Source organism: Corythoichthys intestinalis, chromosome 10 (genome assembly GCF_030265065.1).
Source record: "Corythoichthys intestinalis isolate RoL2023-P3 chromosome 10, ASM3026506v1, whole genome shotgun sequence".
In the NCBI taxonomy this organism is placed as follows: domain Eukaryota; kingdom Metazoa; phylum Chordata; class Actinopteri; order Syngnathiformes; family Syngnathidae; genus Corythoichthys; species Corythoichthys intestinalis.
The window spans coordinates 36198787-36225588 of record NC_080404.1 but is presented as its reverse complement, the minus strand read 5'-3'; the positions used below and the strand labels follow the sequence as shown (position 1 = coordinate 36225588).

General features: G+C 39.1%; 1 protein-coding gene across 6 annotated transcripts in view; it reads left to right on the top strand.

The window, feature by feature from the left end:
• The window catches only part of LOC130922690 (potassium voltage-gated channel subfamily H member 1-like), a 112263-nt gene that overhangs the window by 38175 nt on the left and 47286 nt on the right, over positions 1-26802 (top strand). For 4 of the 6 annotated variants that reach the window (XM_057847606.1, XM_057847604.1, XM_057847601.1 and 1 more), the window contains 3 exons: positions 1613-1731; positions 2940-3332; positions 13827-13853. In XM_057847606.1, the coding sequence (XP_057703589.1) occupies positions 1613-1731; positions 2940-3332; positions 13827-13853 (539 nt within the window). The remainder of the gene's footprint in view (positions 1-1612; positions 1732-2939; positions 3333-13826; positions 13854-26802) is intronic. The other 2 variants (XM_057847605.1, XM_057847602.1) reach the window with 1 other exon arrangement.

Below are 26802 nucleotides of genomic sequence, written 5' to 3'. Positions count from 1 at the left end.
CCCTTAGCTTGGATTAAACGGTATTATACGAATACTAAGGATGTCCCAATCGCATATTTTTGCACCCAAGTCCGTGTCTAAGTCACCTGATTTTGAGAATCTGCCGATAGAGTCCTGATCTGATACCGAAAAAAAGTTGTTTTTGTTTTTGTTTTGCTTTGACACTCACGCTGTCTAGAACAGCCTCTTACTTTCACAATGAATGCGTTGCCACAGCACACTTCAGACTGTGTACGAAGTTTACGTACCAAATGCCAGCTGCACTGGTGACCAAGAAAAACAGTTTGGTCGGACTGATTTTCAGGAGGGAGCGTGAGAAGCTGTACAAGAATGAAGAAGAAAAATATAAATATATTTTTTAATTAAAAACCCGATCATTTTCACCTGATTCAGATCCTCTGAAAAATGGCGCGATCGGACAGATTTCCGATCATGTGATCGGATCGGGACATCTCTAATGAACATGATGTGGTCATAGTGACTCAACCAAAGTCTTCCCAAACAGAGCTGTTCCAAGTCTGGTGAAAAATCTTCTAGTTTTAATATTGCAATACATATCTCGATATATTGCAAACCTACCAAAAATCGCAACGTCAATTTTCCAATACACACCTATTCAGACCGTACCACTTGCCTGATTTTTGTTATACAAGATTTAATAGTCGAAATCTTCCAAGCAAAAAGCACAAAATTGTTTCTTTTTTCTTCTCCCATATTCCTTGAGTTTTTTTTTTCTTTTCTATAGCACTAAAAATACTTCTATTTCCTTTTTATAACTGCTGCCTGCTGCAGAGAAGCATACTGTACAGGATGAGACATGCAGACGGTTCTTTTGTTTCTTGCATCAAAGTGTGTTTACCAGGAGATGCTGACGCACTTTCAAATTATGAAATGAAATGTAAAAACATGAGTCCACAGGGAGATGACTGTGGGAAAATTGGAACATATAGAAGAAATCTATATGACTTAAGTTGCACGGCGGTCCACACAGACAATGGCATAAACAAAAAATCCACAATATAAGGTTTTGGTCCACAGATTATTAAATTGAAAACAATTTTTAATCATGTAACAAGTAAATAATACTCTTTGTTTTTTAAGAAATTGAGACATGACAGCTTTTTGAAACGTATTTTTATCCTACAGTATTCTAAAAACATGGCGACACCCTTAAATATTTTTATTTGCGAAAATACACTTTTTCATGCAATTGCTGTGTGTTCATGAAAATTATGTAATTAAAAAAAATCTGAAAACTGCTACCAAAAAAGATCGGAAAAGTCCCTCCACCCCCCTAAAAAAAACAAAATAAATTTGTTATTATTAAGTTTTTTTAACCTAATAAAAAATAACCCAAAAATTGTTTTCAAATGATTACAATTTGAACTAATGTTTTATTAGAAACTATAACTAATATGACTATTCTTTGATATTTTGATATTCAAACTGAATGCAGTTTGAGATTCAATTTGGGATCACACCTACAACCAGCTCTGCAACAAAACACAATCTAACCAGCAGCAGAATATGAGAAATGGCAGCCAAAGAGTTAAAAATCAAAAGTAATTTTGCTGCTACGTCATATTAACGGCGTTAATCTGTCCCCATGCAGGCTGGGGTAAGTTTGCTCGACTGACCCGAGCTCTGACCAGCAGCCGTGGCGTTCTGCAGCAGTTGCAACCAACCGTCCACAAAGGAGAAAACGTCCACAAGCATTCACGCCTGGCTGAGGTAACCTTTACTCAGGAGAGAATAGCCATTCACATTCATCAGTACTCCAAAAGTAGCTTTCAGTTTCAAGAATAGCAACATGTAGTGTTGTATATGAGAGCAAAATTCTCAGCAGAGGATCTATTATTATTGTTAGCGGGCAGGACTTCCAGGTATGCTCCATTAGGTTTCAAGAAGACTGATACCCCGGGCGAGGTCAAGGGTAAGAGCTAGGGGGGTGCCATCTTAGGTACCCCACGATTCGATTCGATAACGATTCAGGGCGCAACGATGCGATTACTGTACGATGATCGCGGTTGTCGCGATTATCACGATTATCGCGATTATCGATGCATGTTACATTACTAATTACTACAGTAGCCAAGCAAATTTATGTCCATTATTTATTTAAAAAAGGGAGTACTTATTTCTCTCAACAATAAACAATACAATAAAATTTACACAGGTGGCATGAATTCCACATTTTCTGGAAATAAAGTGTCTTTAGAAATAAGATTTCTTTTAACCAATATACTTTGTTTTCACAGATTTCTGTACTATTTCACATGTTTGTAGTGTTACCGCCGTACTTAATCATGGTTTTACACGTTCTGCATATGAAATACATGTTAGCGAATTAGCTAATTAGCTTAGCGCTCGGCGCTAACTATTAACATCTCAAAAACAGCAACAATAAAGGCTAAACAGTACAGGAGGACGCATATACTCACCTCTTACAGATGCACACGAGTCTTAGCAACACACTCAGGACATTTTTTGATTGAAATGCCTTAAAACCACTGCTGCACATCTGAAAGACAAGGCGCAACGAACTATCTCTCTCTCCCCTCTTGCTCTAAAAAACTTGCGCAGGGTCGCGCTTCTGTTTCCTTCCTGTCTCATACATAAATTTATTTACCAAGCGTAAATCTCTCTCTCTCAGTAACCAGCAGCAGCCATTATGACGTGCGTGCGCCCGTTAACGTGTCTTGAATTTTGGTCTGCTACTAGCGGCTGCCATAGGTTATGAGGGAAAATAATCGTTTTTGAACCTTTATGAATCGTAATCGAATCGTCACGTGTCGAATCGCGATGCATGTAATAATCGAGTTTTTGGAACTCCTCTAGTAAGAGCGAGGGTAACTACTTAGTTGAAGCAACAAGTGTGGTCAGAAAAGGTGCTCCGGTAAGATTAAAATGAGATAAGATATTCAATATTTTGTGGACAGGTGCTCCAGCTGGGGTCCGACATCCTCCCCCAGTACAAACAGGAGACCCCCAAGACGCCCCCACACATCATCCTGCACTACTGCCTCTTTAAGACCACATGGGACTGGGTCATCCTAATCCTGACGTTCTACACAGCCATCATGGTGCCCTACAACGTGTCCTTCAAGACCAAGCAGAACAATGTGACCTGGCTGGTGGTGGACAGTATCGTGGACGTCATCTTCCTGGTGGACATCGTTCTCAACTTTCACACTACTTTTGTTGGCCCGGCCGGGGAGGTCATTTCCGACCCCAAGCTTATCCGCATGAACTACTTGAAGACCTGGTTCGTCATAGACCTGCTCTCCTGCCTGCCCTATGATGTCATTAACGCCTTTGAAAATGTTGATGAGGTGAGTTGTTCCGGTCAATTGCCACGTTTACATGGAGCCAAATATTCCAATTACAATGGGAATATTTGTTCAAACCGAATAAATGTGTTCCATATAAACACCTCATTCGGAATGAACAGGCCCAAACCGAATGGAATTTCATTCCGATTCACAGGGGTGGAATATTCCTTTTCCCAAACCGATTAGAAGTAAAATTATATCATGTAAACAGGGAAGCGGAATGGTGTCTGGTTGCGTTCTTTCTGCGCATGCTCCGTACTGACGTGGTGACGTCACTTGATGACGTAAGTAACGTCACTTGCAACATGGCTTCCAAGCACACGCACAACGGACCCACACAACTTTTTAAATGAACGGCGTATCATTCTGAAGTTTTGTTTCCACTCGAAAAGTTAAAACAGCAGCTGATCTGACGATCGATCTCCATGTTTTGCAACGTGACGCTTTGTTTTGATTAATCTGTGCATGTCAGACGGCAGTTGTCAAACGTCCTTTCGGAATAAAGGCAGTCACATGTAAACGCTGGATCGGAATAGATGAAGTGACATTTAAACAGCTGATGTGAAATTTCCATTCGAAATGATTTGAATCGGTATGAATAAAAGTCAGCATGTAAACGTGGCTAATGATTATGTTTCATTGTTCCTGACGATGATAGACGTTCAGTCCATTTTGACTGAGAGGGGCCAGCCAACGAGTTTATTCATTAAAGGGGAGGTTCAGAATTTTTTACATTAGGCTAAATCTTTGAGTTAGCGGGAATTTAATTACTGTAATTTTCGCATTAAAAGGCACACTTAACTATAAACTGCCACCCACCAAATCTGACACGAAAACAGCATTTGTTCATTGATAGGTCGCACTGGACTATAAACCGCAGTTGTCCTCACTGTATTATAGGTGTCTGTCATACGACCAAATGAACCACAATGAAGCTTTGAACCAATTGTCTGCAAGAATTGCTTCAAGAAGTCTCAATTTGGCCATCACTGTTCCCTTGAGGCAGACAGTCAACCTCTACCACCATCTGATGTCAACACTCTTGTCGTCCAACATGCCTCCTAGCATGCATTGCAGCGCTACAGATGTAAATAACAAATCAAAATCCATGTTCTGTGCTAATTATTTCTTCAGTTACTGTTATAGTTGTTTCATTCATTGCTAGTTTTTGGAATTTGGTAACACTTTATTTGAGAGAGGCGCCATAAGACTGTCTTAAAACCATCATAATTATGACAGGACACTGCCATAAGCATTAACGAATGCTTATGACAGATGTCATTTTGTGTCATCCAGCAAATTATCTCCCTTTTGAACGGATGTAAAAGGTCTGAGCTGGGAATAAATGGAGTTGGTGACATAATTTGCCAGATGACACTTAACTTGACATTCATTAATGCCCGTGATAATGTGATTTAAACATTACAACGATCCTTATGACACGGCTGTACAATAAAGTGTTACCTATTAACCCAATTAAATCAACAATTAGGCCGCACTGGACTATAAGCTGCAGGATTCAAAATGAGGGAGAAAAGTAGCGGCTTATAGTCCGAAAATTACAGTAGTCGTTCGAGTTGATTTCAACAAATTCCGTGCAGTTTGTCAGTTATTTATTAGTTTCAGGGCTCCGGAGTGGCTAAGCTAATACGAGTCAATGGTGCCTGCTTAGCATATCAATAATAATAATTTAAAAAAAAACGATATTAACAGATCTAACATTGTCAAAAGAATTCAAAATGCAGATCATTGTTCGAAATACCCACGCAGCCAAAACAATGTCACACAAAACTACTTTAATTCATTTCACTCTGCAGGACTATTTTTTTTAGATGTGTAATGTGACCACAATGGAGAGGAGTGCTTCAGCCACTCATTCTCTGCAGCTCGGGAGTCCCTGTCGTTCCCACAAAAAAAAAAAAAAAAATCAGCGGTGAAAAAAACAATGTAATATCACTCTGCTCTCCTTCCCTAGACAGCTTGTTCCCTGCAGAGCTGCTGGATTACAAATGTTGCTGTTCATACTACAATTATTAACATGCAATGGTAAATTTTAATAACTTTTTTCTTGAAAACAAAGACAATACTATTGATTGCATGGGTCATCGATGATTCTCATGCGTGCAAATGTTGTTTTTTATTGGTAAGCTAAGCAGACACTATTGACTCGCGCTAGCTTAGCCACTCTGGAGCCCTGAAACTATCAAATAACTAACAAACTGCATTGAATTTGTTGAAACAACTAAACTCCTGCCAACTCGAAGATCAAGCCTTAAGTCAAAAATTCTGAACTTCCCCTTTAACTAAGAAGTCATCACGTTCCTTGCACCATTTTTCCTTCTTCTTGCTTTGCTCGTTTCTGAAAGTCCAGAAAGCTTTTTCCGGAGCTTTCGTCATCATTAGAGAATGATAAAAAATTGATGTACCTTTTTTTTTTTTTTTTTTTTTATAACTGGATTATAAATGCATTTAATATTATTTCTGTAATTTTATTTGTTACAATTAATAAATTACACCTATACATACCAAAAATAGTCACCCAAAATATATGAAATATTCCAACAAAATATTAGAAATAGTAAAATACAATAGACAAAACAGCAGCAGAAAAAGTAAAAATGGTAGAACATAAATAAAGTCATCCTTTTTAGGAAGACACTATTATTCAAAATTAGACAATCTACATAAAAAAAAAATAAAAATAAAAATAAGTTTACAATATTTTAACAAGTTATTGAATTGAACGTTGAGGTAATGACAAAAATTTGGGTGTATTTTTTTGTTTTTACACATTAACAAATTACAAACTAAGAAAAATGCCATTCAAATCATTTTAGGCTGATGGTGCTAGTTTTAACTAATAGTAAAGGGTTGTATAAGAGTCCAATGTTCCACCTGTTATTTACAGTCCATTTTTACTATGGTAAACGTTATGGAACTAAAAAAATAAGTTATTCTATTCAACAGATATTCTTTAAATTTATCATCTAATTTATCGGCGTTTGGAATTTTCCACACATTGACCGCTTTTCTTCTTCTGTTTTGCTTGTTACGAGTATCAACAAAGCTTTTCCTCGAGCTCTCGCTTTCGGATTTACAGATAATTGGCACATTATAATTGGGGAGAAGGAGCTTTTCCATTATTCAGTGGACACATACACACACTCGCACACTCTGCTGTGTCATCTATGCCATTAAAAGCTATGGGCGACTGACGGAAGCGGTGCATTGTGGGTGACAATAACAGCCAACCTGAGCTTTTTTTGTTTATTGTATGACGCATTTTGCTTTGGTAGACAACTTTAATGCTTCATAAAAGTAACGAAAATACTTATTTGTCATATTTTAGTCATTTCAAAATGTGTCCGTCTTCATCTAGTTTTAGACAACGATTAGTCAAAATGTTTTTGTCTGTAAAATTCAAACGTTTTTGTCCAAATATAAATAAAGGTTTCCAACAAATTTGAATGAACATTGACAGAGAAGCATGAATTGCAGCGTCTACAAGGACAACGCCAACTTTACGATGATAATACACACTCAGCAGGAAAACAGTACATTATTTTCCAAATAATTACGCCATGAACTGTATGTAAAAAAAAAAAAAGTTGTCTGAGAGTTTAAGATGACGCTCACTACGCTAAATGCTAAAGCTAAAGCAAATGCTATGCTAACACTACGAGTTACATTTAGTGTGTGACGATCACTCAGCACAAACCTTTAAAGGCTATAGCAACATTGCATATTCTCTCATGCAAAGATAGAAAACAAATCTTCCCATGTGTTTTCAAAACAAGCCAGATAGAGCGCAGCCTAGCTTGAAGCACATAACTCCAGTGAGGATAAGGAGTAAGGGAGCATGGCACATGTCAGATGAGTGGCACGATCCAAACACTGCTACGATGCAGGCTGACGTACTCCACAAAAATGTCACGCATTGTAAACATACGACAGAAACCATGTCACATTTCGTCTCGTCAGACGAATACTGGCATTCGTCTCACTATGTTCCAGTCTCCAAAGCCAAAGTTTTAGATTGTCGTCGTCACGTCAACGTCATGAAAAATTGGTCCGTCGTCAAAATATTTTTGTTATCGTCATTGTTGACGAAAACAGCAATGCATTTGATAATTCTTGACTAAAAATAAACAAAGCTATTTTGTCTTTACTGTATGAAAATCAAAGAACACGTTTTTATTTTCAGATTAACATTAGTTTTAAATTAGGGCTGTCAAAATTATCGCGTTAACGGGCGTTAATTAATTTTTAAAATTAATCACGTTAAAATATTTGACGCATTTAACGCACATCCCCGCTCAAACCGATTAAAATGACAGCACAGTGTAATGTTCACTTGTTACTTGTGTTGTTTTGTGTTTTGTCGCCCTCTGCTGGCGCTTGGGATCGACTGATTTTTTGGGTTTCAGCAATATGACAATTGTGTAATTATTGACATCAACAATGGCGAGCTACTAGTTTATTTTTTGATTGAAAATTTTACAAATTTTATTGAAACGAAAACATTAAGAGGGGTTTTAATATAAAATTTTTATAACTTGTACTAACATTTATCCTTTAAGAACTACAAGTCTTTCTATCCATGGATCGCTTTAACAGAATGTTAATAATGTTAATGCCATCTTGTTGATTTATTGTTATAATAAACAAATACAGTACTTATGTATCGTATGTTGAATGTATATATCCGTCTTGTGTCTTATCTTTCCATTCCAACAAAAATTTTCAGAAAAATATTGCATATTTTATAGATGGTTTGAGTTGCGATTAATTACGATTAATTATTTTTTAAGCTGTAATTAACTCGATTAAAAAATTTTAATCGTTTGACAGCCCTATTTTAAATATATTCATCTGTAAAACAACACTTGTCCTAGCCATTGTCACAAATGTGTATTTTTGCTCTAAATATTCTACATAGATTTGAAATCAACATTGACATTTGAAAAATAATATACACTTTTACTTATTACATAAAATTACTTAACATACCTATTCAAACATACTCTATATACAGTGAGGAGCAGAAGTATTTGCACCCCTTGTGATTTTGCAAGTTCACCCACTTAGAAAATTGGTGGAGGTCTGAAAATTCAATGATAGATGCATTTCCACTCATTGAGACATAATCTAAAAAAATCTAGAAATCACATTGTATGATTTTTAAAAAATATTTATGTGTAATTTACTGGGGTTCATAGGTATTTGTACCCCTGAGAATTAGCAATAATTATGACACTCAAAGAGTTGTCAGTCCACCTTAAAAAATGTCCACCTTTACCCCATGAGCAACCACCAGGTTGAGCTCAATATTGTCACCTGTGCCTCACAGTCAGTCATAATCCAACCGCTACCATAGGCAAGACCAGAGAGCTTTCGAAAGACACCAGAGGAAAAATTGTTGAGCTCCACAAAGCTGGAAAAGGCTATGGGACAATTGGAAAGCAGCTTGGTGACAATATATCAACAGTTGCAGCAATTGTTAGAAAATGGAAAAGTCTAAACATGACTGATAATCTACCTCGGACTGGGGCTCCATGTAAAATCTCTCCTTGTGGGGCATCACCCATGATGAGAAAAGTGAGGGCTCAGCCAAGACTACACAGCAGTAGCTGGTCAATGACCTGAAGAGACCTGAATGCATTTTCAAAGGTTAATGTCAGTAGAACACTGCGGTGCAATGGTTTAAAATCATGCATTGCTCAGAAGGTTCTTATGTTGAAACCAGTACATGCCCGTCTGAAGTTTGCCAGGGACCGTCTGAATGATGCAGAAGTTTGCCAGGGACCGTCTGAATGATGCAGAAGAGTCATGGGAGAAAGTCATGTGGTCAGATGAGACCAAAGTAAAACTTTTGGGTGCAAACTTTACTTGTTGTGTGTGGAGGAAAAAGAAGGATGACTACAATCCCAAGAACACCATCCCCACTGTGAAGTATGGGGTTGGAAACATCATCCTTTGGGGCTGCTTTTCGGCAAAGGGGACAGGACGACTGTACTCTATCAAGCAGAGGATGAATGGTGACATGTATCGTCACATTTTGAGCCACAACCTCCTTCCCTCAGTCAGACACTTGAAGATGAGTCGTGGCTGGATCTTCCAACATGACAATGATCCAAAGCACACAGCCAAGTTGACAAAGAAGTGGCTGCGTAAAAAGCATATCAAGGTTCTGGAGTGGCCAAGCCAGTCTCCAGACGTCTATCCAATAGAAAATCTTTGGATGGAGCTGAAACTTGTTGTGTTTCTCAACGAAAGCCCCGCAACCTGACAGGTCTAGAGAAGATTTGTGTGAAGGAATGGGCCAAAATCCCTGTTTCCATATGTGAAAACCTGGTGAAGAACTAGAGAAAGTTTGTTTGACCCTTGTATTTGGAAACAAAGGCTTCTGCACTGAATATTAGCACTGATTTTCCTCAGGGGTGCAAATACTTATGTATAAACCCCAGTAAATTACAAATAAATTATTGAAAAATCATACAATGTGAGTTCCGGATTTTTTTTTTTTTTTAGATTATGTCTTTACAAGTGGAAATGCATCGATGATTGAAATTTTACTCTCTTGATATTGAAGAAAACATCAAATGATTCAATGAAGAACTATTTAAAACACTTTTTATTTTCTGTTATATGGCTTGGCTTAACAGTGAGGGTGTCCAGTTACTACTAAGTAACCAATCAAAGAAGGTTGTCTAGATTTGTGATAGGGGCAGAATTGTTGATTCAGCTGTTGCACTGTATAAATTGGTTCTGGTTTACACACATACATACACCCCCACACAGTGATTGAATGGAACTAGAGAGCCCAGCGCTTTCAATGATATCAATGCATCAATGTGTGTTACTGTGTCGTGTGCTCATATGCTTCACGTCTGTGTGTTGTAAAATGCAGCGTTGGCATTTAATGCTGCTCTATATGTGTGTGGCTTTGCTTGTGGGCAGGGGTGCTGCGAGGTGTTATCAGACTCCGTCGAGGGAGAACTGCCTGTGTAAATGCGCGTGCAGCAGTTTGAGACGTGGGTTTCTCATTTCTGCTCCTCAGCATGGTGAATGTTGACAAGAACGAACGGTCACTTGGCGGGTGCGGACGCCTGCCTGGACATAACGTGGATAAGATTAAATATGTAAAATGTGAAAAATACAGTCCCTGACAAAAGTCAGGTCGCTTATCCATTTTGTAGAAACAATTGCTAATAACCTGACTTTTAATTATTCAGCTGGTTTCAGAAATGGCTCATATGAAAGCTAAGACCCTCCTAAATGATGAATATTTGTTTCACTTAAAAAAAAGATTTATCATGTAATGAAGGCATAAAGGTCAAATTTGTGCAAGACGAATGTTTTGTCGCCTACAGAAAGTACTTTGAAAATTGAACAAAAAATGTATTTCAAATACATGAATATGTTACATAACATAAGCGAATTAAGTAGTGGTGCTATGAAATCCAAATTTAATATTTTGTATGACTTCCATGGGCTTGAAGGACTGCTTTCCATGTGGTTCGGCAAGGATTTATACAATTTATTGATGAAGTCATCAGGAACATCAAAGAAAGCAGTCTTGCATACCTCCCAGAGTTCGTCAACATTCTTGGGTTTCGTCTTCCATGCTTCCTCTTGCGTCCTACCCCAGACATGCTCAATGATGTTCATGTCTGGTGACTGGGCTGGTCAGTCCTGGTGGATCTTCTTTGCCTTGAGGAACTTTGAGGTAGAGATTGAAGTATGCGATAGAGCACCATCCTGCTGCAGAATTTGTCCCTTTTTATGGTTAGGAATGTAAGAGGCAGCTAAGATTTGTTGATATTTCAGACTATTTATGTTGCCTTCCACCCTGCAGATCTCTCAGGGTGCAGACAATTAAAAAACCGTGTGGCATTTGCCAAGGCCCACAGCCTGTCAAAGGGATGGACGCTGGAAAAGTGGCAAAAGGTGGATTTTTCAGATGAATCTTCCATTGAATTACACCACAGTCGCCGCAAATATTGCAGGAGACCTACTGGAGCCCGCATGGCTCCGAGAATCACTCAGAAAACAGTGAAGTTTGGTGGTGGCCAAATCATGGTCTGGGGTTACATCCAGTATGGGGGTGTGCAAGAGAAAACATTAGCGCAAACAAAAACTTAGCTTATGTTGGTCTTAACAGGGAGCTGGATTCAACCATATTAAATGAGTCATATCATATTCACTGTTACCAATAGAGTGCAGTGTATCCACCCAAATAAATAAAACTAAATGCAAACACTTTCCAAACAAACCATTACAACTAGGGCTGCAGCTATCGATTATTTTAATAGTTGATTAATCGATGAACTAGTTAGTTCGAATAACCGAGTAATCGGAAAAGGAACATGAAAAATTAAAATCGCCTCAAACGGTATATAAAATAAATAAATAAGGATCTACAGTATGTACAACAAAAGAACAATTGGCTAACTTACATGGCAAAAGTCCGCTAGCTTAAATGCTATAAAATGCTAACTTTTCCCCCCAATGCTCTTAACAAATGGTTCAGACTCATATTCCCACAAAAAATGGCTAAATATACATATCAACTAAATTACGAAAGCATGAAAAAACATTAGCCCAAACAAAAACTTAGCTTACGTTGGTCTTAACATGGAGCAGTTGGATTCAGCCATGTGAAAAGAGGCAGACCAGAGGGCAATGTATCCACCCTAATCAATAAACTACATGTAAACACTTTCAAAATAAAACAACTTTCCTACTGTTCTAACAGCTTTAATGTTATTTCATAAATTTACTCGTTGGCTGACATTGACAGCAATAGATGCCCAATGCATTTGGAGTGAGAGGCTTGTAACGATCATTTCACTTAAACATGATCATTCAATGCCAACCATCCCAGTTAAAATGGATTTGACATCTACTGCGGTCAATGGCAGTGAATTAGTTAAGTATTATAAGTTTGACTGTCTTGTAGAAGGGGTAGATGTTTAAAAACTAATTTGTTTTATCTCCTTGAATGTTAGTTGAAACACATACTCCAGAGAGATCATTGCAAAATCCAAATAGTTCCTACTCACTATATAAAACTAGGGCTGCAGCTATTGATTATTTTAGTAGATGATTAATCGGTGAACTAGCTAGTTCGAATAATCGAGTAATCTGATAGCCTCAGATTACAGCCTCAAATGGTATAAAAAAATTAATAAATGAGGATCTAAGTACAACAAAAGAACAATTGTCTAATTTACATAGCAAAAGTCCACTAGCTTAAATGCTATAACATGCTAACTTTTTTTTTTCTTACAATACTCTTAACAGATATACCTATAAACTAAATTAAGAATGCATTAAAAAAACAGCGCAAACAAAAACTGCAGCAGCCGGATTCCGCCATGTGAAATGAGTTATGTCATATTCACTGTTGTCCACTAGAGGGCAGCGTACCCACCCAAACCTATAAAACTAAATGCAAACACTTTCCAAACAAACCAATACAACGCCACTTTAATTAAACATATTAAACAAATACTTGAAGGAGCAAAATTTAATTCGAACCTTTTTTCCACTCAAATAACTCTAGTTAATCGATCAATCAATTCAGCCCAATCAATTGTGCTGACTATCAAACTACTGAAGACCAGTTGGAGAAAGTGCTGTGTGTATAGAAAGTTCAGAAAACTTACTAAAGTGTATCAGCAGCTGAAAGGAGAGTGGGCTTTTGTCTCACTAGTCAGCATGTTCAACTGCCACAGTGACAATGTGGATTGGGGCGTTGGGGTTGCAGTGATGTCACTATCTCCATCAGCCCTTTTACAGTCGTTTGCTGTAAAATAACAGTTGAAATTTTGTTCTTTTTATGGTAGTTTGTTGTTAATTTGACCGTAAACTTTTCACGATTTTCGTTTTTTTTTTTTTTAAACAATTTTTTTACAGTGCCATTGATGCATAAAAACATACAAAAATTTCCAATCGAAAATATTTTAATCTTCTAACCAGTTAGAATAACAACCTGCTACACTTAGAATAAGCCAATGTAATAATGAAAGGTGGTCAAGTTGCCCTTTCAAAGGGCAAGGCAATCTTTGGTAAGCCGACAAATGATCAACTACCTGAGCAGTGACTCACCCCCAATTTCAAATAAGTGACATTGATGAACTTCCTGTTCGTGAGGCAACAGTGGCTCAGAGTTTTCACAATATCTGAGACATCCTGCGTCGTTCCCGGCTTCCAATTTCTACCAAATTGCACCGGAGGCAACCGGCCGGTACCGTGGTGACCAGTCGCGGACCTTAATGAGTCAGATGAATAACTGCGATGACCTCCAGACAAGGTGGCGAGGTGGCCTTGATTTGCAATTTGCATTGCTGTGTTGTTTTTGAGTTATGTTTTTATTCCTTGATGTGTTTTCATTTTCTTTTTATTCTTCTTTTTTGTTATTTGCATGCACCCTCCCCCATCCTTCTTTGCTCGTGGCCTGTATGCATGCACGGGACGTGACATGGGAAGAATTGGAACCGGCGAGCTGTCACTCAAGTAGGCTTCACTTTGATGAGAATATGATAATGAACAAGTTGCTGTTTGTCTTGTTTTGTACACGCACGCACGCACGCACGCTGTTGACCTTGCAGTGTCGGTCGCAAAAATGAGTGTCACTTATGTATTCCAATCACTGGACCGCGCCGCTTAGTTTTCCTGTGAAAAAAACCTTCAAAAGACAGGAAGCCACAATGTTTACATAATAGGTTGGATTTATGAGAAGCATGGAGAAAACAACATTGCATTTGTCCTTTAGCGGGATGAAAGAAGACGTATTATTATGGGATGGCAAGTTGTATACTATAGAACAGTGCTTCTCAATTATTTTTATGTTATGCCCCCCACAGGAAGACGTAAACGTTCCGCACCCCCCCAACTCTGTGCCCACTATAAATATACTGTATTATCATTTGTATATAAAATTAATCATTTTTATTATTTTTAATTATTATTGTTGTAAGTACACCTCTGCATAGCATTGCTCTTTTTAATACTAAAAGAAAAAAGTAATATAGATCAACTTTCAATTAAGTGTAAAAAAACAAAAAACAAAAAAACAGCGCATCAATGCTGTAAAATAGCACACAAGATACATTTTTTGACCGTTTGATACTGAAAATTTAAATTTGATAAAATCAATAAATAATAATGATTCAAATTGATTAGCAACATTAACTCATAAGGATAATATGCCAAACAATTAGAACGAAAAAACAAAAATTAGAACAAAAACGATAGTGTCATTGAACGGAGGAACAATTTTTATCATTGCTGCAGGCAGTATCAGCTCCTTTGTTACGGTGTGGGGTTATTTTGCACTGAGCAACTAGGTATGCCACCTTATATGATGCTGACAGAGCTTGCTGGTTTACTTATGTAATACTGACTAAGCGGGAGGATTGTTGGCAATATTCGGCACGTTTTTGCTGAAAAAAAAAAAAAAAAATTCCAGCTGCCCACTGCGAACATTTTTAGACAAAGCAAACAGGCTGGTCTTTCCTCGTCTCCCACTGTACTAAAAATCAAAGCCAAATGCTACATAGGCTTCGTCATATTTCCTTGTCTTAGCTTTTCATATTTTCGGTACTCTTTGCTGTGTGCTCTTGTTTGGTTCAAAAATACTGCACACATGCTGAAAATGAGAGCGGCACTGCCACCCACTGAGTGAATGTGCAATTACACTTTATTCTAGTACGGCAAAAAAGTATGTTCCCCAAGGTCAAACGCGCCACCCCCAGCATTGCTCTGCGCCCCCCTGGGGGGGCCCGTCCCACTATTTGAGAAGTACTGCTATAGAAGGAAAAACAAGGTACAATGTTATGAAATTAATATTTAAAAAAGAACCAATGATTTTTAGCATACCCGGAAAATCCCGTGATAAAAATCGGGCAATTTATTTATTTATTTTTTAAATAAGCCGCAGTCATGAAATTTAGTTGAAATTTATACAGGAAAAGCGTAGAAAATAATATTACAAGAATAAGGTTAGATTTTGTTTAGGTTTAAGAAAAGAAAAAATCAGTTGCATTTTTCTGAGGGAAAAAAAACCCAAAACAAGATGAAATGTGTGTTTTTGGAGTAAAATTGCTTTGTATTGGGAACATTGAAGTTAAAGTCTTTAAAAAAAAATCCTGATTATTGTTTTGTAATTATCACGAATAAAAAAAGATGAAATATTGCCAAGTTAAAGCAGTTTCTTTTGATGGGTTTTAATGTGTAAAAAATCAAAGTTTTATTATTTCAATTAATTCAATTTAATTTATTTTTAATTAATTCAACTGTATTCTTTCAATGATGAAAGCTAAAACAACTGAAACCACTTACTGCATTTTTTAAATCATGAAATTAAAAGAATACAGTGATCTTTTTTTTTAGGAACAAATTCAATTATTACAAAATTTTTGAATTTTTGGGAAGAAGGCACAATGCTCTGAACAAAAGTCAGAAAATAAAAAAAGTGAAAAATAAAAAGTCACTATTGTTAAACAAAATCACAATTATATTAAAAATTGGCACATTCTGTACATCAAAATGTATAAAATGTATAAAAATGTATACAATTTCATTGTACTGTAGTTTTGTAGAAAGAAAACAAGGAAGTATTTTTTCAAAACACGTCACGAGACCGAAATACCGTGATACCTCGCTACTTTGCAGTTGGAAATTCGTGCACTCAGTCAATCGCCGTTTTTATTTATTTTTTCAATTAAAAAATAAAATAAAATACAGATGAGCTGTCCCGAGCCGATCGCGTAGTCTCACTGTCCCTGCTCTTTGTTGATCAGGCAGTGCACTGGAGTTGCTTATTAAAGTCAACGATGATTGACGGACGTTTAATGTTTGAACTTGCCACAGCTGCTTGGATGCCGAAGCGTCAAAGAGCCGCATGTGTCAATCATTGTTTAACTTGTTCAACCATTGCTGTGGCAACTCATTGTGTGAAAGTGAGCAGCTTGAGCGGATTTGAGTGGACTCACTCAATGAAGCATTTAATGAAGTCAAGCATTTTTCTGCTTTATTCATGTTTAAAAATAATTCGGTGGGACAGTAACATATTGAAAACTTATCATAATTTTTCCATTTGAAGTGCTTAAAAACCATTTACTAAAATATGTATATACATAAAAGTTTTCTTTAAAGTTTTTTTTTTAATTATACTTTAGGGGGAAAAAATGAAAAAACATGTCTTATATGTACTGTATCTCTTTCCAATGCTAAATCTGAATAAATGCATTGAACAAAAAAAAAAAAAGGGGGGGGGGGGTTGTAGGGGGCGCTACTTTGCGGTTTTTCACTTATCGAAGTGGGTTCTGGTCTCCACTAACCGCGAAAAATGAGGGATCACTAGTAATTTCCAAAGACTTATTCCCAATACTACACCTTTATTCTTCAAGCCCCTCCCTTCTGAAGACCCTGCTGTGCTCCTCCGAACACTTTTGAAAAAAAAAAAAAAAAATCCTCGTTGAAGTAAACAGATGTCTGCTCCAGCAGCCCGGAGCTTGCCGGCGTCCCCGCTGACATCGTCGCCGCTGCTCCAAAACAAATACGACACTTTTTCATTTTCATCCCAAAGCGGCAGGGCACTGACGCTTGAAAACAAACATTACATCAGCTCTCCGCTGTTTTCAGATTATCTCATTGGCTGCATTGATGGCGATAGATGTCTGATCCATTTGGACTGAGGGATCTGACAGCAATCCCACTTCAAATGGTTTGGCCGTCCATTGCCATAACTGGTAGTGAATGATTCAAGTACAAACCCTATTTGTCTCCTCAACTGCTGCAACTGAATTTTGCCACCTCACAGCGTTTTTCCTTTTGAGAGGGCGATGCGCCCGTCAAACGCCACAAAGATCGGATCAGGTGACGGCCAGCACAGCAAGTTGGACGGGCTGCACACTGCCAAGCATTAGCTCAATCAATACAGCCCTCACACGCAAACACACACACATAGTGTGGGCAATGAGTCTATGAGGCTGCTAGGGAATCACGCGTGTCCGTTTGAATCACGGCTGGTGGGTGTTTGGGAAAAGTGCTGAGTCCACACTGCGGCCGAGCTGTCAATTTTCCGAGCGTGTTTTCTAATCCAATTGCTTTCACACTCATAAGTGTGCACAGCCATTACATATGTGTGGGCATTTGCATAGCCATTCATGTCTGCGCTTATCTATTAACACGATGTGACATGTGTATTACTGTGTGCAGTGTCAGAGCCAGTCAGCGAAAAGGAAATATGACATATTTTGTATGCTGGGAAGAAAAAGGTTTGAATAACACGAGGAACAACGAGGATAAAAAAAAATTCCAAGTAATTTCAATAGAATAGAATAGAATAGAATAGAATAGCAGTGCCCTCCATAATTATTGGCACCCCTGAAAAAGATGTGTTTTTTAAGCTTCTAATATATATTTTTTAATTTAAATAATATGGGACCTTAATGGAAAAAAAGAGAAAAATCCAACCTTCAATACAAGTGCATTCATTCAGTGGGGAAAAAATCCCACATAAAGAAAAAAATATTTGACATCAAATAATGTGGTTCCCAGGTCTCACACAAAAATACACACGGTCCCAGGCTTCAACTGGGACTATGTGTGCTTTGGTCAGATGAGCCATGTGCTTTGGTCAGATGAGACCAAGATTGAGCTTTTTGGCAACAAACACTCTAAGTGGGTCTGGCGTGCCACGAAAGATGCGCATGCTGAAAAGCACCTCATACCAACTGTGAAGTATGGGGGTGGGTCAGTGATGCTGTTGGGCTGTTTCGCTTCCAAGGCCCCTGGGAACCTTGTTAGGGTGCATGGCATCATGAATGCTTTGAAATACCAGGACATTTTAAATCAAAATCTGTTGCCCTCTGCCCGAAAGCTGAAGATGGGTCGTCACTGGGTCTTTCAGCAAGACAATGACCCTAAACATATGGCCAAATCAACACAGAAATTGTTCACCAGACACAAAATCAAGCTCCTCCCATGGCCATCTCAGTCCCCAGACCTTGTTTTGTTGGCAAAAGGGGGTTGTACAAAGTATTAACACCAGGGGTGCTAATAATTGTGACACACATTATTTGATGTCAAATAATTTTTTCTTTATGTGGGATTTTTTCCCCACTGAATGAATGCACTTGTATTGAAGGTTGGATTTTTCTCTTTTTTTCCCATTAAGGTCCCATATTATTTAAATTAAAAAATATATATTAGAAGCTTGAAAAACACATCTTTTTCAGGGGTGCCAATAATTATGGAGGGCACTGTAGGTCTTTATTGTCATAGTCAACAACAGAACATTGTGAACAACGAAATTGGACGTGGCACTCCAGTATAAACATATGCACAGTGGGGCAAATAAGTATTTAGTCAACCACTAATTGTGCAAGTTCTCCCACTTGAAAATATTAGAGAGGCCTGTAATAGCGTACTGCACGCAGGCTACTTTTAGACCGTGACGTCGCATCGTAAAGCGGAAGTAGGACATTATATACACGCCCTTGCATGCAAACCATTATATTTCGGCCTTCTTTCTCCGGTTATCTTTCAAAAACTGACATGTCGATTATTCACTGCTACTATGGAACTTGTAGAAACGACTCTAGCCATTACGACATATAAAGGATGTTTTCTTCATACTCTCCCGGAACCAAAAATGTGAAGAATGGAGCTACTATGCCGCGGACATCTAAAAGACCAGTTTAACGCCAGCAAAGTGAAGCCGTTCACATTTCATACGCAGTAAACATTTTGTTTGGGCCAGAGGTAAGCCATTTTGATATTTTGAGTTATTTTTTTCGCGTGCCGTTTCTCGTGCTGCTTCTGTCTGACAATGAATGACCTGAAAAAAAAATTAAAGTGGTATCTGACTGCCACCGTTGTCTTTTCTGTTGTAAAGAAACAACTTTAGGAAAGGGGAAGTGTAAATAAATTAATAGAATTAAGATTTGTTATTAATGAAAAAATGAAGTGTTCGTTGGCTGGCAATGATTAGCATTTGCGATCGCTACACAAAACACCAATGTCCCTCAAAAGAACGGTCAGAGACGTAAAACATCCAGGGGATATAATATATAAGAAACATGGGGCTTATGGTAGTAAAGGATAGATTGTTGAAACAGGAGAATTTCATTGTCAGTGGCGTAAGAAAAAGGTGTCGATAAAAAAGCTAAGGGAAACTTAGGTCGGCTCATTTTTTTCCCGTCTTTTTCAGCCGTCGACACTCAAGCCATCTTTTTAACTGAACATTTGCATGTTCTTCCACATCTTTACTAGTGAATTTGGCACCAGGGACGTCATTTCGGACAGAATTGGTAGGTTTAGCTCTGTAAACATCTCCGTCGTACACGATTCCCATTCATTTCCTACTGGGGACAAACAAGAGCTTGTCCCACCTTAGCTAACAGCAGAGCCACAGAAGCTAACGTCATAAATATTAATGAGCGGAAGTGACGTGTAGCGTGCGGTACCCCCTTGTCAACATGGGTAAACCTCAACCATGAGAGACAAAATGTGGAAAACCCCCCAGAAAATCACTGTTTGATTTTTAAAGAATTTATTTGCAAATCATGGTGGAAAATAAGTATTTGGTCAATACCAAAAGTTCATCTCAATACTTTGTTATGTACCCTTTGCTGGCAATAACGGAGGCCAAACGTTTTCTGTAACTTCACAAGCTTTTCACACACTGTTGCTGGTATTTTGGCCCATTCCTCCATGCAGATCTCCTCTAGAGCAGTGATGCTTTGGGGCTGTTGTTGGGCAACATGGACTTTCAACTCCCTCCACAGATTTTCTATGGGGTTGAGATCTGGAGACTGGCTAGGCCACTCCAGGACCTTGAAATGCGTCTTACGAAGCCACTCCTTTGTTGCCCCGGCTGTGTGTTTGGGATCATTGTCATGCTGAAAGACCCAGCCACGTCTCATCTTCAATGCCCTTGCTGATGGAAGGATATTTTCACTCAAATCTCTCGATACATGGCCCCATTCATTCTTTCCTTTACACAGATCAGTCGTCCTGGTCCCTTTGCAGAAAAACAGCCCCAAAGCATGATGTTTCCACCCCCATGCTTCACAGTGGGTATGGTGTTCTTCGGATGCAATTCAGTATTCTTTCTCCTCCAAACACGAGAACCTGTGTTTCTACCAAAAAGTTCTATTTTGGTTTTATCTGACCATAACACATTCTCCCAGTCCTCTTCTGGATCATCCAAATGCTCTCTAGCGAACCGCAGACGGGCCTGGACGTGTACTTTCTTCGGCAGGGCGACACGTCTGGCAGTGCAGGATTTGAGTCCCTGGCGGCGCATTGTGTTACTGATAGTAGCCTTTGTTACTGTGGTCCCAGCTCTCTGTAGGTCATTCACTAGGTCCCCCTGTGTGGTTCTGGGATTTTTGCGCACCGTTCTTTTATCATTTTGACGCCCCGGGGTGAGATCTTGCATGGGGCCCCAGATCGAGGGAGATTATCAGTGGTCTTGTATGTCTTCCATTTTCTAATAATTACTCCCACAGTTGATTTCTTTACACCAAGCGTTTTACCTATTGCAGATTCAGTCTTCCCAACCTGGTGCAGGTCTACAATTTTGTCTCTGGTGTCTTCGACAGCTATTTGGTCTTGGCCATAGTGGAGTGTGGACAGGTGTCTTTTATACCGATAATGAGTTAAAACAGGTGCCATTAATACAGGTAACGAGTGGAGCCTCGTTAGACCTCGTTAGAAGAAGTTAGACCTCTTTGACAGCCAGAAATCTTGCTTGTTTGTAGGTGACCAAATACTTATTTTCCACTCTAATTTGGAAATAAACTGTTTAAAAATCAAACAATGTAATTTTCAGTTTTTTCCCCCACATTCTGTCTCTCATGGTTGAGGTTTACCCATGTTGACAATTACAGGCCTCTCTAATCTTTTCAAGTAGGACAACCTGCACAATTGGTGGTTGACTAAATACTTATTTGCCACACTGTATTTGATAAATAAAATAAATAAATAGAGAAATATGTGCTCTAGACTAGAGCTATAAGTGCATAATTATAACTTAGAATGAAAATTTCTGGGTGAACTGAGATTTTGCTGATTTCGGCACAACCTCAGCTCGGGCCAAAGCGTGTTTAGGTTGGTCCTTTGTTTGTGAGAGGGAGATTCAGTATAGGACAAGTACGTTACCAACAAATAAGGTTTTTTCTTTTTCCAATTTTAATCTGCCCAAGAAACATGAAAAAGACATGTTATTGACTGTTTACATGCAGTCCGTAACACTTTCATAATTGGGTTTTTGGCAATAACTTGGTTATGTAAGGCCATGTAAACACATAAAAAAACAAACAAATATGTTCATATTTTGTTTTAGTTTTTTCAAAGCTCGCCATGGAAACCTGCTATTGGGATGGACACATTGAATAGAGCATCTGTGCGTGTTCCATTTTGTCCATAAGAAGTAATTGTTGCTAATACAGTGGGCACCACTGTATTACTACTACTTACGAAATTAATTGGTTCTGGAAGTAGTTTTTTGTTTGAAAATTCTGTAAGTAGAGACGCGTTTTCCATGTAAATGCCCTAATCCAGTACTTCTCAAATGGTGGGGCGCGCCCCCCCAGGGGGGCGCAGAGCGATGCCAGGGGGGGCGCGAGTGACCTCGGGGAACATGCTTTTTTTTTTTTTTTTTTGCCGTACTAGAATAAAGTGTACTTGCACATCCACTCCGTGGGTGGCAGTGGCGCTCTCATTTTCAAAGTGCGTGCAGTATTTTTGAAGTAAGCAAGAGCACACGGAAGAGACTCATGCAGAGCTGGACTCACGCAGCGACCCAATGTCTTCTTCGGTCCTCACGTGTCCGGCCGAGAAGTGCCGTTTTCGGCTTGGGATCGTCACGACCACCGCCCTCACCTACGGTTCTCCCTCGGCCGCCGAGAATGCGCTTTTTTCGGGCCGTTTGCCTTTGACTTTTAATATAGTGGGAAATGAGGAAGACCACTGTTTACTGAGTCTAAAAATGATTATAGCGGAGAAGCCAAATCAGTTAAGACGCCACTTAAAAACAGACCTCAATCTCATTGATAAACCGCTTGATTGTTTTTCAGCGAAAATGTGCCGAATATTGCCAATTGTCACAATCGTCCCGCTTTGTCAGTGTTATATCAGTAAACCAGTGAGCACTGTGGTGAATCAGCGAAAATAAAAACTTTCCTTCTGTCCAAAGACTTTTTCCCCCCCCCTTCTATTCAGTCTTGTTTTTTTTCGGTCAATTTTTTTGGCATGTTGTCCTGAAGAGTAAATGTTTCTAATCAATTTGAATTTGTTATTATTTACTGATTTTATTACATTTTATTTTTCAGTATCAAATGGTCAAAAATGTACCTTGAGTGTATTTTTACAGTTTGGATGTGACTTTTTTTTTTTTTTTTTTTTTTTTTTTTCAACTTCAGGCAAATTGATGCGCGTTAAGTCTTTTCTGTTACAAGCAACACAATGTTAAAAAAAGTTATACTTTATTATAAGTTGATCTGTTACTTTTTTTCTTTAATAGAAAAAAAAGGACACAATGTTAGGCTGAGGCGTACTTATAATAGTAATATAGACGAATGATACTATTTAAAATGGCGGCAGAGAGTTGGGGGGGGGGGCGCGAAACATTTACGTCTTCCTTGGGGGGGCGTAACAGAAAATAATTGAGAAGCACTGCCCTAATCTGTTCCAAGCCCCCCAAAATTCAGACATAAATCTTTTAAAATGCATAAAAGCTCACCAAAACATGTTACAAAATATGTTCCAATTAGATTATTGCACGTTAAACATAAACTCTGAGTTGTGCATAATGTAAAAAACCAAGAATAGAGTAAAGAATCAAAGTTAATACACTCATGTAAAACCTGTCGGAACATGAGGGGCTATTGAAGAGGACGCTTGGATACACACAAACAGTGGAGGTCCCTCTTAGCCAATTGAATGCCAGGAATGCTAGGCAATAGCCAATTACTTAGCAACTATAAGTGTGTGCGAGTACCAGCCATACTGTATTTTTGCCTTTCTTATCCTGAAACTTCTTTCTTAACAAGAGGCAATATTTTCCCATTGAGTCGTGTCTCAACCTGAATATTCTGTATGTAGAGACATTCTTAAGTAGAGTTACCACTGTACATGGTAAATTAAAAGAGCACTCAAAGAGGTCAGACCTCGACCTATGCAGCCAAATTCAAATTTACTTCATTTGCCCAAAATTGAATCACCTCTTCTGTTTCATATGACATACACATCCTGCAAGAATGATAAGAATCCCTTAATCCATTCTTGAGTTATCACAAATTTCCTTTTCAGACCTCTGTGACCCTTGACCTCATTTCCCCAGAATTAAACACCTCTTCCGTTTCATAAAACAAACATCCTGCAAATTTGACACTAATCTATTCATTCGTCCTTGAGTGATCTTTAACACAAACATACCGTAATTCTACTATAGACTCACCATGTTCCACCTATAGAGTCTGGGTTACCTATTAACCCAAATAAATCAACAAATAAGCCGCACTGGACTATAAGCAGCAGGATTCAAAATGAAGGAAAAAAGTAGCGGCTTAAAGTCCGAAAATTATGGTAACTGCCTTCCGTAAATTGTACCTACGTGTAAAAGTAAAAACAACAGCAAACGCTTTTGGAGTGAGAAAGAAATATATGACTTCAATAGTGGAGTGAATGTCTTATGTTTACTGGCGGTAGAAATTACCAGGAAGGTTACAAGTTAGCGAAAAGTTACAAGTTTGCGGGGTTTGTTGGAATGTGGAAATGATGCAATTTACATCGTCAAAATATCTGTGTGAAAAAGATAATGCCTTGTGCAATAAGCTGATTAATGTATAACCTTGTGCATCGTGCATAGTTAAACAGAAAATTCCAAATGCCCCCCCCCTCCACCCCCCAAAACATGAATACTGGTCTTAATATTAATAATATTGGCTGGATGAAATCAATGACACATACAGGAGGAGAACAGGTTTGTCGGGTTGCCCAAGGTCAATGTGTCGATTCCTTAGATAAGAAAAAAGAAAAGTTAAACAATACCGCTCTTAAACTATGCTCCTATAGGTGGGTGGCACAATGAGAATATAGAAAAAACACCTCAGGCAACAACAGAACAACAGAATCAACAGAATAAAACATTACAACGAAGTCCAAAGACTTGCGCGTGGGGGAGTGTGAACTGCAGCACATTACAGGGGGAGCACATGCAGCCGTTCTAGGTGCTCGCATCTTCTATCCGACACCCAGAGGTGGGTAGAGTAGCCAAAAATTTTACTCAAGTAAGACTAGCGTTACTTCCAAATAATATTACTCAGTTAAAAGTAATCATCCCAAAAATGTACAAGTAAAAAAGTATCCTGTGAAAAGAAAACTCAAGTAGGAAAACAGGTCTCACTCTTCATAAAATGTACAAAAACCACATATCAGCCTATAAGGCTTCAATTATCAAGACCTTTACTATTCCAGAATAATCACCACCAGGCAAAGCAACACCAAAACTCTCTTCTCACTCCTCAACAACATCACCCAACCCAAAGACTCCCTCCCCCCTCACTGTTACAGTGCCTCCTTTTGCTGCTCTATCATGAAAATTTTCACCGAAAAAGTTAAGAACATCCACGACGACCTTGGATCAACCCCCTATCCCAGCATATCTTCCGATTGGCACCCATCCCCACACCCACTCTCCTCCTTCCACCTCCCCACCCCTTTTGAGATTGCCGAACTCATCCGGAAATCCAGTCCATCCACCTGCCACCTGGACCCCATGCCCACTCAACTAGTTAAACTCTGCTCACCCTCCCTGGTCCCGCTCATCTCTGCTATCATCCATTCATCCCTCACCTCTGGAATTGTACCCGCTTCTTTCAAAACTGCAGCTGTCACTCCAATCCTCAAGAAACCTGGTCCCGACCACTTGGACTTCAATAACTTCCGCCCTATATCCAACCTCCCTTTCATCTCCAAAATCCTCGAAAGAACAGTGGCCTCCCAACTCCACTCTCACCTATCCCGGAATAACCTTTATGAACAGTTCCAACCTGGTTTTCGCCCACTACACAGCACTGAAACAGCACTCGTTAAAATAACCAACGACCTCCTCATGACAGCTGATTCTGGACTGCTCTCCATCCTCATCCTCCTAGACCTATCTGCAGCCTTTGATACAATTAGTCACACCACACTCCTTCACCGGCTTTCCACGATTGGCATCACCCGCACCCCGTTGAACTTGTTTTCTTCCTATCTTTCTGAGCGCAGCCAATAAATACAACCCTGTTACCTCCGGTGTGCCTCAGGGCTCTGTCCTGGGGCCCCTACTCTTCATCATATACCTACTTCCCCTTGGCAATATTTTCGTAAATTCAACATCCACTTTCCCCGCTATGCTGACGACACCCAACTCTACCTCACTTCTGAACCCTCCTCCTCTCTCCCGCCCTCATCTCTGACTGACTGTATCACTGAAATAAAAAAATCTAGTTTAGCCACAATTTCCTAAAACTTAACAGTAATAAAACTGAAGTGCTCCTCGTTGGCTCTAAATTCACCATCTCAAAAAAACCGTAACATATCCCTTACCAATGACAACTCCACTGTTTCACCCTCCCCCCAAGTCAAGAGCCTAGGAGTAATCCTCGACAACACACTTTCCTTTCAATCGCACATCAATAACATTACCCTGATTGCCCACTTTCACCTACGCTCCATTAATTGCCTCCGCCCTTCCTTCACCCCACATTCTGCTGCAATTGTGGTTCACAGCCTTGTCACTTCCCGCCTGGACTACTGCAACTCACTCCTCTTCGGCCTCCCTCATAAAACTCTCCATAAACTCCACCTGGTCCAGAATTCAGCTGCCCACATCATAACCCGTACCCCGTCCATCCACCACATCACTTCAGTCCTCCAACAGCTCCACTGGCTCCAGGTCCACTTTCGAATACAGTTCAAAGTTCTCTTCTTCACATTCAAGGCCATCCATAACCTCGCCTCTCCATACCAGTCCGATCTCCTTCATGTTACTACTCCCTCCTGTGCCCTTAGATCCTCCTCCTCTACACAACTGTCTGTCCCCCCCCCGCTCGCCTTAGCACCATGGGGAGCCGAGCATTCAGCCGTTTGGAATTCACTCCCACCCGACCTCAGGAACACAGATTCCCTCCATTGAATGAAAAAAAAAAAACATTGAACCAAAAACCATTGAATTCTGGCGATAGAAAAAAAAGAAAGAAAGACAGAAATGAAGCATTATTCATCCAAAGAGCATTAGTGCCCTCTAGTGGAGAAAATAGTTCCTAGTTTGAATTTTGAATAATTTATACTTATTATCACCAAATTAAAAGGATTATATCTCCGGTTTTTCGTGGTCAATTGGTGGCAAATAAAAACTGGGAGAGAGGTCTAAATCCGTGCTTTTGAATCATGTTGAGGGTAG